The 18810-nt window shown below is 51.1% G+C and overlaps 1 protein-coding gene and 1 long non-coding RNA gene across 13 annotated transcripts in view; one reads left to right on the forward strand and one right to left on the reverse strand.

Annotated features, from left to right (window-relative positions):
* MICAL2 (microtubule associated monooxygenase, calponin and LIM domain containing 2) overlaps positions 1-18810 on the reverse strand; it is a 241392-nt gene that overhangs the window by 90017 nt on the left and 132565 nt on the right. For 3 of the 11 annotated variants that reach the window (XM_070803662.1, XM_070803668.1, XM_019975013.2), the window contains exons 17-25: positions 17699-17842; positions 16101-16223; positions 14854-15072; positions 14450-14551; positions 13151-13276; positions 8563-8625; positions 3565-3672; positions 2388-2574; positions 773-861 (exon numbers count right to left, since the gene is read on the reverse strand). In XM_070803662.1, coding sequence (XP_070659763.1) covers positions 773-861; positions 2388-2574; positions 3565-3672; positions 8563-8625; positions 13151-13276; positions 14450-14551; positions 14854-15072; positions 16101-16223; positions 17699-17842 — 1161 coding nt within the window. The remainder of the gene's footprint in view (positions 1-772; positions 862-2387; positions 2575-3564; positions 3673-8562; positions 8626-13150; positions 13277-14449; positions 14552-14853; positions 15073-16100; positions 16224-17698; positions 17843-18810) is intronic. The other 8 variants (XM_070803664.1, XM_070803672.1, XM_070803666.1 and 5 more) reach the window with 5 other exon arrangements.
* Positions 9188-17699, forward strand: LOC139187305 (uncharacterized). 2 transcript variants are annotated; one of them, XR_011570854.1, is made up of 3 exons: positions 9188-9321; positions 14283-14485; positions 17542-17699. It is a non-coding gene; the product is annotated as an uncharacterized lncRNA (long non-coding RNA). The 2 variants fall into 2 exon arrangements; XR_011570855.1 differs by having other exon boundaries at positions 14292-14485.

Raw genomic sequence — 18810 nt, forward strand, 5'->3', positions numbered from 1 at the left:
ACTCACTCAGCTGTATACAACTCTTTGTGACCCCATGGACTGTAGCCTGCCTGGCTCCTCTGTCTATGGGATATTTCAGGCAAGAATCCGGGAGTGGGTTACCATTTCCTCCTCCAAGGGATCTTTCCAACCCAGGGATTGAACCTGTGTCTCCTGCATTGACAGGCGGATTCTTTACCACTTAAGCCACCTGGGAAGCCCATATTACTTGTGAAATCAGAAAAAAGCTGAAGTTGTTGGTCTTGCTGGAGATGGGTGATTAATCAAGCCGTAAAGAAGATGCTGGCTAAGAGCTACCATGGGTGGGGGCAGGGAGGGTGCTATCACAACCCACTCGCAAATTAAACAGGCCAGTCACTTTCCCCAAGAGCCTGGGGAAAGGACTTGGAAACCACAGAGGGTTGGCCCTATACCAGGGATCCCTGCTCACAGTGCTCTGTGGCCACTGGGGCCCCAGGCCCTGGGGGCTACGTGGCTTTTGCATGGCTAAGCATTTAGCCCCATCCCTGGCACATAGGAAAGCTCTTCTGGGCTTCTCATGAGAAGCAGCAGTCATTGCTCTGGGAGCTGACCTCTGGAATAGCTCACATCCCAGAGGCCAGCTGAATAGACTGAGACATAGGGACCTTCCTGCCAGGGAGCAGAGCCCTCTTCACCTGAGTCTCAAGCCCCCCAAAGGTAGAAACATTGGCCTAACCTGCAGGAACTCTTGACAACCTCCTCCTACCAGGGAACTTTCCCATTTCACCACCATTTTCAAGATAAAACTTACCTCTTTTTGTTGCTTCAACTCTGCCCGTCTCTTCCGTTGCTGGCTGTTGGTCTTACAGTGAATGAAATGAGGCTTGCAGAAAAACTTGCCTGTAAAAAGAAACACACAGACACTCAGAGGTTTTTCTCCTGTAAACCAGAGCCACAGCAGAGCCTGAGCCAAGTGCCTGCCACCATTTGGTCAGAGAAACACCACTAAGGGAAACAAGCCCAGGAAGGCGCAAACATGAGAAACAGTTTCCGTCACTTGCCTGAAAGAAGAGGCGCTGAGAGGAGGCCACCAGCCGCAGCAACGGTGGTGGGGAACGGGGGGAACGCTCCCGGGAATGGGGCAGAAACCCTCAGATAATCCCTGAGGCCAAGTCTCTTCCCAAGGCCAGTTGCCAGGCAGCAAAATGGACAGCCTGGAATAGCAACTCTGTTTGCAGTTCCTCTTGCTTCTGGGACCCCTGGGGGTAGGAACAGCACTGAACAGATGGTGGCAGAAAAACCCAGTGAGCCACACACTGGGCCACAGGCCACTGCCCAGGATACTGGGTGCCTTCCAGAAAACCCTGCTTTGCGCCACTGTTACCGCAGTGACAACAGTGATGGGAATAATGATACAACAGTGAAGTCTTGAGTAGGACTCAATATACCAGGCACTATCTTAAATCCTTCCCATGAGGTAAATCAGTGATCACCTTATGAGCAAAGTACTATTATCCTCATTTTATAAATAAGGAAACTGAGGGACCCAGAGGTCAGGTAAGAGGTTATTTGCATGTGGCATACATATGCCATATGCTGGAAGTGGCATACTCTGGATGTAAGCCCAGGCAGTTAGTTTTAGGGTATGGAATCACAAGCTTTGTCATTATATGATAGCACAAACATCAAGTGCTGAAGGTTAGAAATGAATCACTCATTCCAATGAAAGAGACTCCTTCACTGATGACTCTGGTAGCCCACTCAGCAGAGGGCATGTTACAGTTATGGTCATTCCTACAATACATGCTTCATTCATAATAACATGAATATGACATCATTTATGGAACCCTCCTCTCCTTTTCACTGGGAAAGACCCTGATGCTGGGAAAGATGGAGGGCAGGAGGAGAAGGAGGCAACAGAGGATGAGATGGTCAAAGGCATCACTGACTCAATGGACATGAGTTTGAGCAAGCTCTGGGAGATGGTGAAGGACAGGGAAACCTGGCGTGCTGCAGTCCATGGGGTCGCAAAGAGTCGGACACGACTTAGCAACCGAATAACAACAAATTGAACCCCTATCACATGTCAGGTGTGGTGCCAAGCATGTGACATAAGTTACCAGGTTCGATTTTCTTGACCACACAGGGGCAACTGAAGGTGGTGAGACTGAGTGAGAAAATGTCCATAAAGCACGTGGCGCCTGGTAGGTGCTCCCTACGCATGTGCAGCCCCTATGCTGACAGCTCCCCTTTCCTCAGGACCCCTGCCCACCACAGGCAGCCTCTCCCCTTAGCAGGGGATCCCTGCTCCCTAAACTGCTTTTCTGATGATACCACTACTCTCTGGGAAGTGGTGGCTGTCCCAGAGCCTCCAGAGTCAGGAGCCCAGGCCAGAGACAAGTGCTGCCCTGGCCCCTGGAGGTTACCTTCGTCAACGTCGAAGGCGTAGGTGGCCAGGTGCAAGGTGGTGGCGCAGACGCTGCAGCGGAAACACTCCCGGTGGAAGAAGCGGCCCTCCGCGCTCAGCCGCTCCATGACGTACACGCGCTTCTTGCAGAAGTAACAGGTGTCGCTGCCACCCACGTTCAGGGGAAACGTCTTCCGAACGGACTCCTGGCAGGCACAGGGCATCGGAAGAGAAGAACAGCGTGTTAGGGTGTACACTGCATCTTCAAACGCAAGGCTGGGCATGTAGAGATGCCAGCCTGCCTTGTGGGGCCTCACAGGCTATGTGCTGCATTTGTCACTGGGGGCACCGCTGCAAAGAGTGAGGGTGGGAAGGTACGCAGACCCCAGCCCTGCCAGGGCGGCATTGACTGTACTCCCAGGCAGGCTGCTGGACACTCTGGTTTCATAGTGGGAGTGACATTTCCTTGTCTGAAAGAGCAGGTGTCCCTCACAAACATGCCTGCCCAGGGATGCCATCTCCAGGAATCTGAGTCAGGGGTTAAGTGTTGCCTGGGTCTAGAGCGAGGTCACTGAAAGAATGTCTTAGCCATCCTTGTCCCCTTGCAGTGACACAAGTCAGGCAGGGAAGGCTAATGGCATGAAAGCTGTTCAAGAGAACGCAGGAAAGGGGCATCAGGCTGCCAATCAACTTCTTCAATGCAAAAGGGGAGGGCGAGGCCCAGGGCAGGAGGGGCACCCCTGGGTGATTCCAGGGTAATGTGCCAAAAGGACACTGAAAGAGCTCAAACTGTGGTGGTGATAGTGAGCAGAGTCATCCAGAGAAGGAGGGAATTCAGAGGAAAGGGATGTTTTCCCCATTACTTCTTAATCCAATCTATACTGGATGCTAAACATTGGTAGTGAGGGTTATCCATCTCTGTAGATAGCCTCCCCTGACTTTTTCCCTGAGTTCTCCAGAGCCCCAGCTAGCAGGGAAGATGCTCTGCTTTCTGAAATGACCCACAAGGGGGACGACTGAGGTTCGTCTACAAGGAAACACAGCCCCCCCCACTAACCTCTGCTCTGACCTGGCCTGTTCTCAGCCCCTTGTCCCATGAGAAGGGGGCCAGGCCATCCTCTCCGCATCCCAGGCACCCTCCCTGGGAGGCCAGAGGCGGTGTCTGTGGGTGAAGGCGGAAGGGTGTGCATCCTTACCAGGTCTGGAGAGGTGGCCTGAGTCTTAGGTCTGTGATCATTCAAGTACAGATTGACCAGAACTTCAGCTGCAGCCCCTATTCCGCTGGATACTTTCCCTACTGTCAGCTACCCAAGAGCAGAGATAAAGGAGACAGAGACAAAGGGAGAGGCCATTAGCACCAAGAAGGAAAACACGAACGAGCTGGAGGTGGGAGAGGGCTCCACACACACATGCAAACAGCACCCAGCATCCCAGGAGAGGCCTCACTAGCCTGCAGCCGGCAGCAGGCACTCTGCAGATGGAGAAGAGAGAGATCAGCAGGGTGACTCACAACTACATGTGGTCTTCAGGAGTTCAGCTTGCTCAGTTCACAGATAGGGAGAATGAATCCTAGAGGCCTTAGGGATCTATCCAAGGCCACTTAGAAATCAGTGCAAGACCCAGGACTCTGCTAAGGTCTTCTGAGCCCCAGCTGGGGGACCTTCACACTAAGAAAACAAGCCAGCTGCACTGAAGCTGACCTTCCCAAGACTCCCCTCTCTAGAGGGCCTGGAGCGGCTACATGGGGAGACCTGTTCCCCATTTCCCCAGATCAGGAGGGTTAGGACCGAGCTTTACCACTAACGGTTCTAAGATGGGACACAAAGCCCTCAACTTCTGAGCTCAGTGTCCTCATTTAGTGAAATGGGAATAAATGGTGCCTACCTCGTGGAGCTGTGGCAAGAATGAAAGAGCATGTGTGTGAATGCCGGGCACTTGGCAGGGCTGGGCCAAGATGAACTTGACTCCTCCCTCCCTCCTCCCTCTGAATTTGGCAGCCCCAGCCTCCCTTGCAGCCCCTGTGTCCCCTAGGGAGCTGTGGCTATGCCTGACCTCAGTTCTATCAGGTCAGGACTCAAACTACCTTGCCAATAAAGAGTGGCCGAAATGGGAATGGATGGTGGTCCCCACTGGGCAGGTGCAGGGAGCAGGACAGGGAACTCCAGGTGGCAGTGCCCAGGGCCCCAGAGCTGGTGCCAGGCAAGTCAGTTCCACATTGGCCCCAGAGATCACAGCCTGATAGGTTGCGGGCACCTGTGCTCCCAAAGGCATGATGGTCCGTGCCTACCCATGAATGCTTGGATCCCTACTGGTGTGTCATGGAGCTGGGGAAGGGGTGAGAGCTGACAATCCACGCAGATGTGGTACAATCACACATACAAACCCAGGCAAATCCCAGCTTATTCTTTCCCCACCAGCTCTGAAAGGCCAGCTCGGGAATATTGTTATCTCCTCTGCAGGGAGGTAAACATGCATGATATGAGGCTGTATCTGTAAACACGGTTCCTGATCCTAAGGCCTTATAGGGAGGGAGGCTCCAGATGCTCCCCAGCCTCTGAATCCAGCTTCTGGGAGATGTGGCCACAGACTGCAGCAATGTAGGCTGCTGGCCCTCAGTCACAGGTTGATAGCCATCTTCACGGCAAGTAACAGTGACCTGAGTGGGGACAAAGGAAGGCCCTCAATCTAAACCCAATACCACTCTTGGAAGGCCACACTGAATTCATGGTGAGAGCCCCAAAGATAAAGCAGAAGTTCAGGGGCAACAAAACAAATGGCAGCAGGTGCCCACCGGTCCTGCCTCCTGGAAGCAGGGCCCACCCTCAGAACCTGAGGCCAACTCACTGGGCACCAACAAACGCACAGGTGCAAAAAGAGGATGAAGAGGGAAGGGCTGCCAAGCAGGCTGGGGCGAAAGACACGACCCAGCGGATGTCTGCCCGCTTCTCATTAAGGAAGCCGCAACACCAGCAGCTACTTGGATCAGTCGTGCCAGACCATGTGTGGGGCTCTCTGGGGAACTACGGAAGATGTGGCCGGGGGCCTTCTGGGGTGTCTGATCCCAGACAGACGGGACCCCCTCAGACTTCACAAAGCTCGCTCCTTCTTAGTCGCAGCAGCTGCCAGGCCGCTTACCCTCCCCACTCTCAAAACTGGCCCCGTCTGGAAGAGATTAGGATTCTGCTTCTGAGCATACATGCTGCCATTTTCAAGATTTCACAAATGCCAAGAAACTTGGCTCCTGCTCCTAAGAGAGGTTCAGGTGCACTGGCTCTGGACAATAAGCCATTATTTGCCTGATGTTCCACCCCCTGCTGGGGCCTCCAACACAGGCCTCCTCGGATAGGAGCTGAGAATACCAAGTACTTCCTGGGTTTACAGCAAAATAAAGACAGAAGAGGTCAGATTTACCTCACTGCCCATACTCCCCTTGCGTGACTGTCTCTCCTGACCCCATGTGTGAACCGGCTCTGAGGCGCTCTCCCAGGAAGGCACCGTGTGATGCCAGATGCCCATGCACAATCACTGCCTCCCCTGAGTGAGCAGAGAGCGAGACTCTACTTTCTGGGGCTTTAAATACAAGTCCCTAATGAGACCTTATTAACTACTTAGCTAATAAGCACTTTGCGCTGCTGAGCTTCCATGCAATCCTGACTTAGGAACAATTATAAGAGCAAGCAGAGGGCCCTGGGGTGGCTGGGGGTGCCGCCAAAACATGTCTGTGCAGTCGTGGGCCTGCTTGGTTGTTCTATCAGCACAAGGGATCCAGGATGAAGATCAAGCCCTGTCGTTCCTTTCACTGTGGGCCCTTAGTCATAAAAGACTCCTTTCTCCCAGTTGCATCCACATGCCCACCTATGACAGCGGTTTTCCTAGGAATAATGAAATGAAGGCACCCTCAAGGAAAGCAACACTGGCGCTCCTATATGCCCTTCCCAAGTGTACCATGGAAACCATGCCAGGAACACCGAGAACAAGAGGTAGCCAGGACTTGCTGGAAGGACACCGCAGGCCAGGTGATGGAGAACTCGTCTCAGGGATGAGAGGAGGCCGCCCCAAAGACCAGCGTGAAGGAGAACGCTGCCCGGGAGTCTCAGGTTATCTCCCATTTCCTGACGGTACGATGTCTTCCTGGCTCCAAGACAGTGCAGACCTGACCACCTGGACTCATGCTAACTCACTGCTCCTCAGATGGTCAGTGGTGAATGACTAGGTTTTGGTTTTTCTTTTTAAATCTCTAATCCATGGTGGCTTGATATTTCCGGATACAATGAAAATGAATGACTAGAAATAAGATCACACACCTGGATGTGTGGCTATGTTGAACTGCTCTACATGTGTCTAATGCTTCCTCTTACTTGCTGTGCTCCTTGGATCACAGACTAGTTCCTGCCGATGGAACACACTTTAAGTTGCGCTGTTCTAACCAATCTGGAAATGAATGGGTCCTGGGCATCCTGAAGAAGAAAAGAAACTCCACTCATGGAGAAACCTCCAGAAAACTCATTATGGTTTGACCTCAGAGTAAGAACCAGAAGCCAGAGGTTCTCAACAACGAAATTACTGCACTGAAAGGCAAAAGCACTTAGGCTCCTGGGGAGCTGGTCAAGAGGCAAGCTTACAATTCGGCTGGGAATACGTTTTCCAAATCCAAAGCTGGGCAATCAGATGACCTAGTCAGAAACGAACATGTCACAGTCACTGGTTTTTTAAGAAATGATAATTTTGGAGGGCCATGGGACTGCTTTTGCACCCTTTATGTATCTTTCAATATTTCTGTAATTTTTTAAGAACTGGGATATTTTTCACTAACAGGAACTGATCTGTGATCCAAGGAACACTGTAAGTGAGAGCATTAGACACTTATAGAGCAGTTCAACATAGCTACACATCCAAGTGTGTGATCATATTTCTAGTAATTCATTTTCACTGTATCTGGAAGAATCAGGCCACCATAGATTAGAGATTTAAAAAGAAAAACCAAAATACTATTTGGGGTATTTTTTTCCTCTTGGAAATTCTAGGTTTTTCCAGCTAATTAACTAGAACAAGCTGGAATGGTTGGACAATTCAGGTGGGCCATCATCTAACTTTACATTAGGTTAATATCACATATATCATTTCCCTTCTGTGAACCTCAGCTTCCTCATCTGTAAAATGGGAGACCACTGCCATCCTCAAAGGGCTGTGAAAGAGTCATCAGAGAATCTGGGTGCACCTCACAGGGTGCTGGGTTCCCAAGAATTGCCTGGCAGATGGTTAATGAGTCCAAAGCACCGCCACTGATGCAGCTTTAATTTTCCCTGTTCTGGAACTTTTTTTCTCCTCTCCTGGGTGGCCTTCACACAAAGGAACTTGCAGTTGCTGTGTTCCCTCCTAGGCACGAGTAAGAATAATACAGCCCACCCAGATGAAGGCACTGGCTTCTCCCTCTTCTTCTCGAGTCAACTGAGATTCAAACATGATGACGTTAATGGTCGTCACAAGCACCATCACCAAGCATGTCCCTGTCTGGATGTTGGAACCTTTCTTACCCTGCTCCGAGCTGGGAGATGGGTCATCTCCACTCTGGTTTGCACTCCCTGATGTCATAACCCTGTCTTTCTCATCTCTACACTCCTGGCACATGACAGATGCTCTGAAGGAAGGAGGAAGCAGGCGCTTGGGTCTGTTTGTGTCCAGACAATGGTAACATCCCTCTTGGGCCTGGAACTCAGCCAAGAATACCAGGTGTCCAAGCTGTACTTCTCCACCTGACCTGCCGTGAGGATCAGGAAACCCACATGGGTCAGGCAGGGCTGGAGAATAGAGTTTCCAGGACCTTGGAGCTGAGAGCTTGAGGGAAGGGGAGGTTTCGACATATAGGGCCAAGGGAAGTCTCCTGGGCAAATAGGAATATACTCCTCCCTGAGGAGTCCCTGGATGAGGAAAATCAGCCGACAGACTGGTGTGCCTGAGGCCTCAGCCATATGCTCAGGGCAAGGATTGAAACTGCCTTATTTGAGGGACTCCGGAAATGATACCTTCAGAGCTGAGATGCAGGCAGGCCTCAGGGGCTGTGACCTCCAAGTGGGTGCCAGTGTCCCCTGGTGCCAGGCGCTGAGCTGCACTGAACCCTCACAGCCTCGTGAGGTGGGTCTGATAATCCGCCTTCGCAGATGGGGCCACTGAGGTTCAGGGAGGCTCTAACTCACCTGAGGCCGCAATGTTCTTAAGTGGCTGGGTTGGAAATGGGAACCTGAAGGTGACTTCTTTGCCTTTAGAAAGAGAGGAATCAACATGCATTTTAGGTAAGTGAGCTTTCGTCCAGAATTCTTCTCCACTGGGGAAATAGCACAGTTATTGGATATTTGAGAGACTGGATATGTGCTAAGTCTTTGCATTATTCCAATCACCTTCAGGAGTAGCTGCTGCCACCTCCGTTCTGAAGGTTAGGAAACTCAGGTGCTGAGAGGTCTACGAATTCATCCAAAGCCACACTGCGAGTAAGCAAGTCATCTGGGAGCTGAACCCACATGTGACTCCAAGCCTCATCCTGCTCACTGCAGCACCTGCCTCCCTGCAAATTAAAATCCCCCAGGCTGGGATGTACACAGGTTACTTCCAAAGGACTGCCTAGCTCTATCCCCAGAACAGAGAGAACAATGAGGTTGGAGCCAGCCTTGAACTCTACCCTTGTTATCAGATGAAACACTGGCAGATTGCCCAGCTAAGACTCACCCAGCTTAGACTCACCCAGCTTCTCTCTAATATGCAAATCTCTAGAGTAAACCCTGCAAATCCAGTTTTAAAACAAACAACCCCCCGGGGTAGAGAAAGCTCCTTTTGCAATGCACATTGCTCTTCTGACTCAGGAGGACTCAACTACAGTCTCCAGACCCCGAGGCCCTCCCTCTGGCTCAGCCGTGTAAATACTGCTGCCATCTTGATCTTGCAAGAGCTCACCAGCCTTGGTAAGTGGCTAGCAGCCATGTTAAAGGTAGCAGCCTCCTGCATTGAAGAAAGAAGTTAACTAAGGGTTGATGGGGGCTAACAGTGCTGCAGGAGGACTGGTTTGATGGTATGAATGATCAGACTGGGCATGATCCCATAGCCCACAGTCTTAAAAAAATAACTTAAAAGGTAAGACCCTGGTAAGAATTTGGTCCCTAAATGAGGGGACCTCAAGATTTCTTGTGACTGTTCAGGCCAAAAACCTAGCTGCATCACACTGAAATTTAAGGCAACATGTCAACCGAGAGGGCAGGCAAGTATAGTCTGAAGGCAGAACCCTGGCTACATTTCTTGGACTTGGTGACCCAAGTTTGCATTCCTGTAACAAGTGCTCCTTGTGACAAGTTTGACTAGGTCTAAGAGGAGATGATTATCCCTGGATCCTCAGAATTAAGGTGTAGGGCTCTAGGGCAGGAACCGAAACACTCTGCCTGCCAGGAGGTTGCCAAGAACCAAGCACCAGTTTCCAAGAGCATTTCCCTTTCTCTGGCTCCCCCGAATTGAGGCACACACAGTCTCTGGGCATCAGAGCAGCCCCAGAATCTGCTGGGGAGAAGCGTGAAGGCCCCAGGCTCTCTCCAGGGCAGCAGCTCTCTCAGCTCCATCAGGACGGAAGGAAACTGTCACCAGGTTGTCACCTGCTTTAAGGGGCAGCAGAGTCCCCTCAGAGGAGGCCATCACTCTGCCAGATTCTGCACGTACAGAGCCTGGTGTGGAATCAATGCTGGGGTCTGGGCAGGGCGGGGAAGTTGCAGGTTGGGGCAGGGGAGTAGTGCAGCTGGCAAGATCCTTTCCAAGACTGCTGGAAGCTAGAAATTCACCACTCCGTGCTTAACTGCTTACAACGGCTTCATAGTGAGATGTGGAGGGGTCTGTGGGTATCAAGTCCAAGTCCATAGACAGGGTAAGTGTCCCACGGCAACCTTTTCCTGAGAACTCCCCAATCGCTCCCAGCCACACAGTGACAGGCTCATCAGCCTGTAATTAGTAAGTCAGAAGCTACTGAAATTGTTCAATGACACCATTGTCCGATGGCCAAGACTAGCTAGGGAGATGGGATAAGAAAGAATAGGGAGCAATTGTTCACCCCAACCTGGGAGAAACAGAGAACAAAGCTGTAGAGGTGGGGGCCTGAGGAGCCCCTGAAGCCCACCCACCCCATTTGCAGCCCTCCTTGAGCCTGGGCTTGGGGCTCTATGCATATAGCCTCTGGGCTGTTCCCTCTGACAAGGCCTCCATTCACACGTGGCTTCTGTGTTACAGAGGAGAGAACACAGGCTAGAATCAGGAGCCTGGGAACTAGTGTCCTCCCTTTGCCTTTGTTTTCTTCTCTGAGGCTCTGTTCCTGCTTAGTTCTCTTTCCCAGGAAGAGCTCTCCCACCGTTATCCATTTAAGATTGCTACCCTCCCCCAACATGCCAAGTCTTTGCTACCTGCTCTAATTTTCCCATGGGAAAAACTGTCTTCTGATACATCATATAATTTACCTAGATAGTATAGGTTATTTATACCTCCCTCTACTAGGATGCAAGCCTCATCAGGGCAGGAAGGTAACCCCTGATAACTGATGTGTATCCCAAGAGTGAAATGCCTGACACCAGCTTGTCATTCAATAAATATTTGTTGGATGAACGAACGCTCACTCATTGGCTTAATGAGTGATGTGGATTTAAAGCTGTTTGAAGAGCGCAGTGGAGAAGCAGCCAAAGGCCTCAGTGGAGTCAGATAATGAACTACGGGGTATTCTCACAGTAAGAAGTGTCTTTGCCAGACCCCAGTGGCCCTGCGTGTACCTGGGCAGGCTGCCTCTTGCCATCACCTAGAGAACTAATACCTACTGGAAACCAAGTCAGGGAACTTGGGAAGTGTGGTCACTTTTCTTGTTCTACCTCTGCTCTCAAATCTGAGAGGACAGTGACCAAGGCAGGCCTTCCCTGAGGATGAAAGAAAGGGCAAGCTCAGGGCTAGCAGGAAAGGGTCTGGGCCAGACAGAAGCACAGTGGGGGCCCAGCTGCCCAGCTAGGAGCACCAGTCATTGCCTGCCTGTGCCTAGGGGCCCTCGCCCCTCCCTTCATCCTGGCCAGGGCACCAGTGACCTTTTCCATAGCAGGAAGTACCCGCCAGGGAAAGTTCTTCTCCCAAAGGCTACTCGGAAGCCTTGGTGGTGGTGACGACCAGTATGCCAGTCTCTAACCACAGAGGTCACTATCACATGAGCCAAGAGTCACTCTCTTGTTGATGAGAAAATGGAGACTCCTTAAGGTCAGGAGACTTAAGGTCAAACCGCTGACCAAAGCTGACTTGGAACAAGTTGCTGGGCATCTCAGCCACAGCTGTGTTCAGTAGAGCTGAAGATGAGAAGTGTTTCTGTTTCCCCACATCACCCCCAGCTTCCCCTCCAGGGAGGCTTCGCACCTACTCTGGGGACCATGGAGGGGTGGGGCTGCTAAGGTTCCTTGCTCCTTCCTTGGAGACCCTGCCTGCACTCTTCTCCCCTCAGTAACGGGGGGTCAGTGGGGGTGGGACTCCCAGGAGGCAGCTCCTAACTTCCCACTGATGCAACAGCCCAGGGAACAGCCCAGTGGATTTCTGGTTTGTGCTTCAGTCTAACAGAGTGGAAACAAATGAGCAGTAACTCTGCCATGGGCACGCTCAGCACCACACATGGAGACGAGCCCTAGTGGGGGCAGACAGAACAGAGGTGCTGAGGGGAGCACAGTCCTCCAGAAAGAGGCTCCAACTTACTGTCATGAGTGATAGCTGAACAAGTGCACTTCACTCCATTTTTAGACTCACCCATTACAGGGGCTGAGCTTCTCCAGAGGCTGCCCCTCTCCCATCCCAGCCTGGTGGTATTCTTGGCATATGAGGCACCAGGCAGACAAGTGAAAAACATGACAAGTGCTCTAGAACCCAAACTTAATAACGTTATCTACTCAACCATCATGGGCTCCCACCAGCTCCACCCTCTGCACCACTGCCTGTGCCATTCTTCTAGAAGTCAGAGCAGATCCTGCAGTGGCCCTTTATAAGAGGACGGGATGAATCCCTTTAACACAGAGAAAGCGGACTGACTTTCACTTTTACTGTCCGCACTCCTATAAATATTTTATCCTGAAATCAAGTTGCACCAGAATGGTCTTTCCATTCATGCAAGTCCTATCTGCCTTCCTTACCACATGCCAGATCCTTTTGAAAATGCCCTTCCCCTACACTTCTTTCTAGCAAAATCCCTCCATATAATCTTCAACACTTGGCTCCTGTATTACCTCCTCTGTGAAGCCTTCCTAGGCTTCACCGTTCTGGGTTCCTAGAATCTTCCTTTTAAACCTCTCACATAATTCATCAATAGTATTATCTGAGGTTCACAATATGAGAATGTCTTGTTAGGTAAAAAATAGCCAAATATTGGAAATATCCCACAGTAAAATGTGATACATTTCTATGCTGATATGCTGTTCGTCATCTACACCGTAGGAAGAGAACTGTACCTCCCTCCTCCTCGTTTTCTCAGCATCTGGCATCATGGTTAGCATACAGTGGGTGCTCAGAAAGTGCTTGCTAGACAAGTAAGCACCATTTGATAAGGTTTTGTGTGCTGTCTGTTCCATTTGGTTTCTTGCTCCAACACAAAACCAAACCCAAACTCAGGACTGTTGTAAAGGACCTTATAAATTTTCATCCCAGCCAAGCCAAGCTTCACATGGTTGTCTGAGCAGGCTGAGCGGAGCAGGAGAATATCTAAGAACATGCAAAGAGTAGGGGAAGCCAATTGTTTGGGATAACTACCTTTCTGGCAGGAGAAACAGAGTCAACAGTTGATGGAGAGGAAGTAGCAGCTGAATCAGGAGATGGAAGGCAGGAGGGAGAAGACGGAGGATGAGTATGAGACAGGCTTTTAGAGAGGAGTTTATTCTGCACAGAATAGAAACAGAGGAAACTCTGATTATCCATAGGGAAATGCACAGTGGTGCCTGCCTCGATGACACAGCCCCCTAGTCTACACATCCAAGGAGGGGAAAGGACATCCAGGCTCATGTCTCAGGACAAATAAGTAACCTGTGTCTTTGGAGCCCAGCAGGACGGTCTAGTTCCTGGTTACAATGCCCTCTGTTGCAGCTATTCCGGCTCCCTCATCACAAAATAGCTAGAGCAGAGCCATCCTCTTCCTGACACGAACATAGACACGAACTCCTGAAGGCCTCACTCCGGAGCTTGGGATAAAGCAGCAGCTTCAAATTTAGGAAAGGACAACCCCAGGAGGCTCTGGGGCACATGCCCCAGCAGGGACCTCTGTGGCCACATGGAACCCTGAAAATGAACGAAAGGCAGAGTATCCCTCCCATGTCTATGACTCGGCCAAGCAGCAGAGAACACAGGTCTGGAGGAGGCCGGGTGAAAGCAGCAGGGGACGTGTGTTCTAGAGACCAGGCTTGCTGCAAGCACCTTACACTCATGCACCATGGGTCCTCACCCTCAACTCTGTCATCTCCTTGCAAGCACGCACTCTCCTGTGCAGCAGGTTTCTAAATAAGTGCCTGGACTGGGCTGTGCTTCCCATTCTAAGGCAGGGCCATTCTGTCCGGCCGGTGCTGCCTTTTGGGAAAGCAGAGCAGGTTATGGCACGTGCCTGACCTTGGCATTCAGGGTCCTCCAGATCAGGGCTATGGTGGTATTTCTCCACTGCACTGCCAAACATCACGAGCCACTGGTTTGCTTTCACTTAAAGCCACTGTGCTGTGATTCCTGCAATGGACCAGCTTTCCCTCTTTGTGTTGACCCCTAGGACGCTCAGCCTACTCAGAAGCTAAGACCTTACAGTACACATGCTTCTATTTTCCTGTGACCTGAGCCTGCTTTTCTGCCTTGGTTTTCCCTTTGTCATGATTTATCTACTTATTTTGAGTCTCCTCATTTGGAGCTTTTTTAGATGCCAGTCCAAAGCCTTCGGTAACTTGAAAAGTAAATAGCTTTACAGACTGTCAAGAGTGGAGGAAGGAAAAAATGAAGCTCCAGAGACCAATTCATGTCATCTCCCCAGAGGTCCAACACCTGGGTTCCCTGGGGCTCTGAAAGCCCTGAATTTACCTGTGGGAAATCCCCGTGTCCAAACATGGAGGCAAGGTGAGCCGCCTTCTCCTTAATGTTCTTTTTGTGAAATTCCCTGTTGGCCAAGTTCTGGGCCCTTTTCTGCAGCCAAGGTGAGAAAGGAGAAAGAAAAAAGAGACAGTGACAGAGATGGTGAGGGTTCCCTCTGGGAGAGAGGCAGAGAGGCAGCCAGGTGGGCTTGCTGCGCTCAGTACACATGGCAGGCAGGATGAGAGATGGGGAAGAGCAGTCAGAGGAGGAACCCACCCTGGGCAGGAGGAGCGGGGGGAAAGGAAGGCATCCCAGACACAAGCAGGGCAGAGGCAGGGCAAAGACATGGGCAGGGTACAGGCAGGGCAAAGACACGGCCAGGGCAGAGGCAGGGCGAAGAGCGAGGCTTTCACCTGGAGAACCTTTTCCTCCACTTGCTGCAGCCGCCGCAGCACCCCAGAGAGAGCCAGCGCTCCCGGGCAGGTGGGAGGCAGGCTGGCGAGGTTTTCTGGCCCGCCCAACTGCAGGTCAGACTTGGCTCGGGCTCTCCAGGGCCTGGCTGGACACTCGCCACCAGCAGACATTTGCTTTAGCTCTCGGAGCACGTGTCCTGTCACAACCACGGAGGGGAACTGGGGGAGACGGAAAATCAAGCTTCCTTCCCAAGGAAGGCCCTCTCATGGACCCCTCCCACCACTCACTGGAGGAATCCCCACCAGGATCAGGGGCAAGGGCATGCCACGTGCCACCTTGAGTGAGATTCCAAACTAACCTTGAGTGTTGGCTTCTCACCACCTGCATCAGAACCACCCGACAGCCTCCCTAACAGTACCATCTGGGGTGTTATCGACAACACTCCAGATCCCCCGAATCAGAACCTGTACTGTCCTGGTTCTCAATGTCTGGGCTCAACCCCCAGAGAGTCAGGTGTAATTGGTTTGGGGGTGCGTACCAGAGATTGACATTTTTAAATAAAGCTCTCTAATTGATTCTTATACACAGGGACATAAAATCACTGCACTATATCCACACAGACCTCCTTTGACATCCACCACCCCCACCCCTGGAAGCAACACAAAATTCCTAATGCTGCCCAGTCGTTTTGAGTGCTGTGTCAATAATAGCGATTCTAATTCCAAACCCAGAGATGTTAACTGGAAAAAAGCCTGAGCCCATGGCTCCTGGCTCCTCCCTGCCCACTGGGCAGGTCCTTGGGGGACCTGGGGAGGTCCTTACCACATCCCAGTCTTACCCCTTTGTTGGCATCTGGCTAACTGGCCACCTGAGCCCATTCCATCATCACTGCCACTTTTCCACATCGATTTAGAAATCAGTCTACTCAAGAGATCTGCAAATAAGCTGAGTATCCCAGGGGCACTACACAAAATACCGCATGTGGTGTGGTCTGTTTTTTCCTAAACAAATAAAGCACCGAGAGCATGGTAGCTGGTCAGCCGATATCGCCAACTGGCACGTATTTAAGATGCTGCATCCTTGGTTATCCTTACCTATAAGGGTGGTAACCTCAAGTTGTATCTGCCTTCCCAGAGAATCTACACTCAGCCCTACGTGGGGTGCAGAGAGAGCTATGGACCCCACCCCTCTGGATCAAAGTCCCCTCTGGCTTCACCAAGACAGCGTCCACTGGAAGGAGCCCTACCTGCCTTTTCAGAGGTGGTGATGGGCTGGGTGTGGGCTCCTCCGGCTTGGGACAGCGAGAGTTAACAGGAGGGTCAGAGGAAGAGCGCAGTATAGGCTTACCTATCCCTGAGACACGGTGCTCCTGGGAGGAGGAAGGTGAGTCCGAAAAAAAGCAGCCACAGGAAATAGGAAGGAAAAGGCGAGTCAGACTGAGACACTTGGAGGCAGGAGAGGAGAAGAGGCAGGGAGACAGAGTTTGCAGATGCTGAGCAAGCCCAGGGCTGAGCTCTGGCAAGCTGTGCCCAGCTGGAAACATGAACCCCAGCCCTCTGTCCCTGTTAACAGCAAGTCTCGTGGTCCCCTTCTCTAGACAATGTGTGTATCCCCAGGAGCCAGTGTTTTTGGCTCGGACCGGGGCACTGAGCAGGCACTGCCAGAGCCCGTGCCAGGCCAGGGTGGCTATTCCCAAAGTCCCTCCTGCCCATTGGACGACAGGGATGCTACAGTCCTTCTAAAGGAAGAGAGCCCTCATCAATACCTGGGGACCGCAAGGGGTCAAGCCTCCAGACGGGCCAGTTGAGCAAACAATTCAGACAGTTACAAATCTCAGAAACCTCCTTACAATAAAACCTGGCTTCCTGGGGAAGGTCAGTTTTTCCAGAAGGGGCATGATCTACATCAAGACTAGAAAGATGTTTATGATTGCCTCTGAACCAAATTAACCAAGAGTTAGTCCTTCTCCTGAGAGGGGCCTAATTCTGTCTTGTGACGGATATTCTCCAAAGAGAAACTGAACCCCTTGTCCCAAGCTTTTGTAATGTGTCAGTGGTGTCCCAAAGAAATTCAGGGGAGCAAATGAAACCACGCAAGTACACACTCCAAGTCAGAGTCTTAGATAAGAGGGCTGGGTCTGCAGCCTGACCCACAGCATCTCACCGTCTTCAGTCTTACACAGATCCTGGTCAGACAAACAGCCCTGCCAGCCTGACCCAAGGGAACAAGGAGAGAGGAGCACCAGGGTACACTCAGGAGGTTGGTCTCCATTCCTGTAGGCCCACATGGAGCTAAGACCTGTGGTTCAGTTTTTCCCCTGGTTTGGACAGGGTTTTCACCATGGCCTTAGACCCTCAGACAGTCAGCATCTCTAAAGCTTCCTCCAGCTGTACCATCTCAAAGATGACTGCAAACCCAGCCATGGTTGCAAAGCAAAACAAAATCAGGGAAAGGATTTTATCTCCAATGCAGAACAGGCATCAGCAAACTACAGTCCTCGGGCCAAATCCGGCCTGCTGCCTGTGTTTGTAAATAAAGTTTTATTGGCACACCGCCACATGTATTTATTTACATCCTGTTCATGGCTGCCTTCACAGTGACTCTGCCATTACAGCAGAGTTGAGTCATTGAAAGAGAGATCACATTGACCCTAAAGTCTAAAATACTTGCTTTCTGGCCCCTTTTAGGAAAGTCTGACTCCAGATCAAGAAGAAGCTCAAGTCTCCTTTTGAGCCAGGACTGGCTGGCATACCTGAAATCCAGCACTTGCCTGACATTTGCTGGCTTCTCAGCAGGTTCTGGTCACCAGGAAGGCAAGGTCAGTGGATGTTTGACAGGACTCACCTGCCTCAGGATTGAGGGGTTCCGTGAGCTCTCCTCGAACTTGGCCAGCAGCTGACTTGCCATGGACTTGACTTTGTTCTGATTCCCACCTTCCTTAATGCCCTCTTGATTGGAGCCCAAGCTCTGGCTGGAAAAGGCTGAAGGCTGCAAAGGCCAAATCAGAGCATTGGTTGTTGGATCCAGAACCCAGACATCATGGGGTAGGCCTAGAGGCTCACAACAGGGACAGTTTCCTGAAGAAGGACACCCTCTATGGCCTGAGAAAGTGAGGCAGACAGAGCAGGCAACGCCCAATGGAGACAATGCTCAAAGGTGGGACATGGTTCCCCAAAGGTGGGCACAGCCAGGCTTGGGAGCCAGACAGTGTTTGAATTCTGACTTCTCTGACGTTTCCTCATTTGTAAAATGGGAGCAGTAACCCACCCTCACGTAACTGTTGCAAAAATAAAATAATGAAATGATGAAAAGAACAGTTTGCAAACCCATCACGTGGCTGATAGGAGGTGAAGAGTAGTGGGGATGAATGAAGCAAGAGGGGGTGTCGGTGGGGCAAGGCACAGGCGCCGAGCTTCCCCTCTCCTCTGCACCCCAAGCCTGATGGCAACCAGTTCTGCCCTGTTGTTTCTATCTTTTTTTAAAAAAAAGTTTAATTTTGAAATAATTTTAGACTGACTGAAAAGTTACAAAGACAGCACAGATAGCTCCTGCATACCACAGATGCAGCTGCACTTAACATTAACATATGGAATAATCATGGCACTGTTATCAAACCCTAGAAATTCACACTGGCATGATACCATTAACAGAACTATGGACTTGATTCAGACTGCACCAGTTTCCCACGGATGTCCTTTTAGGTTCCAGGATGCAATCCAGCATCCCACACTGCATTTAATCATCCTGCCTCCTCCACCTCCTCCCATCTGAAACACTTTCTCCATCTTTCTCTTTCATGACCTTGACAGCTGTGAAGGACACAGGTCAGCTATTTTGTACAAAGTCCCTCCATCTGGGTAGGTCTGATGGTTGCTCATGATTAGACTAGAGTTAGGGATTTTGAAGAAGGATGTCACAGAGGTGAGGGGTCCTTCTCATTGCTCTGTTTTGAGATA

The sequence above is a fragment of the Bos indicus genome, chromosome 15 (genome assembly GCF_029378745.1).
Source record: "Bos indicus isolate NIAB-ARS_2022 breed Sahiwal x Tharparkar chromosome 15, NIAB-ARS_B.indTharparkar_mat_pri_1.0, whole genome shotgun sequence".
Taxonomy (NCBI): domain Eukaryota; kingdom Metazoa; phylum Chordata; class Mammalia; order Artiodactyla; family Bovidae; genus Bos; species Bos indicus.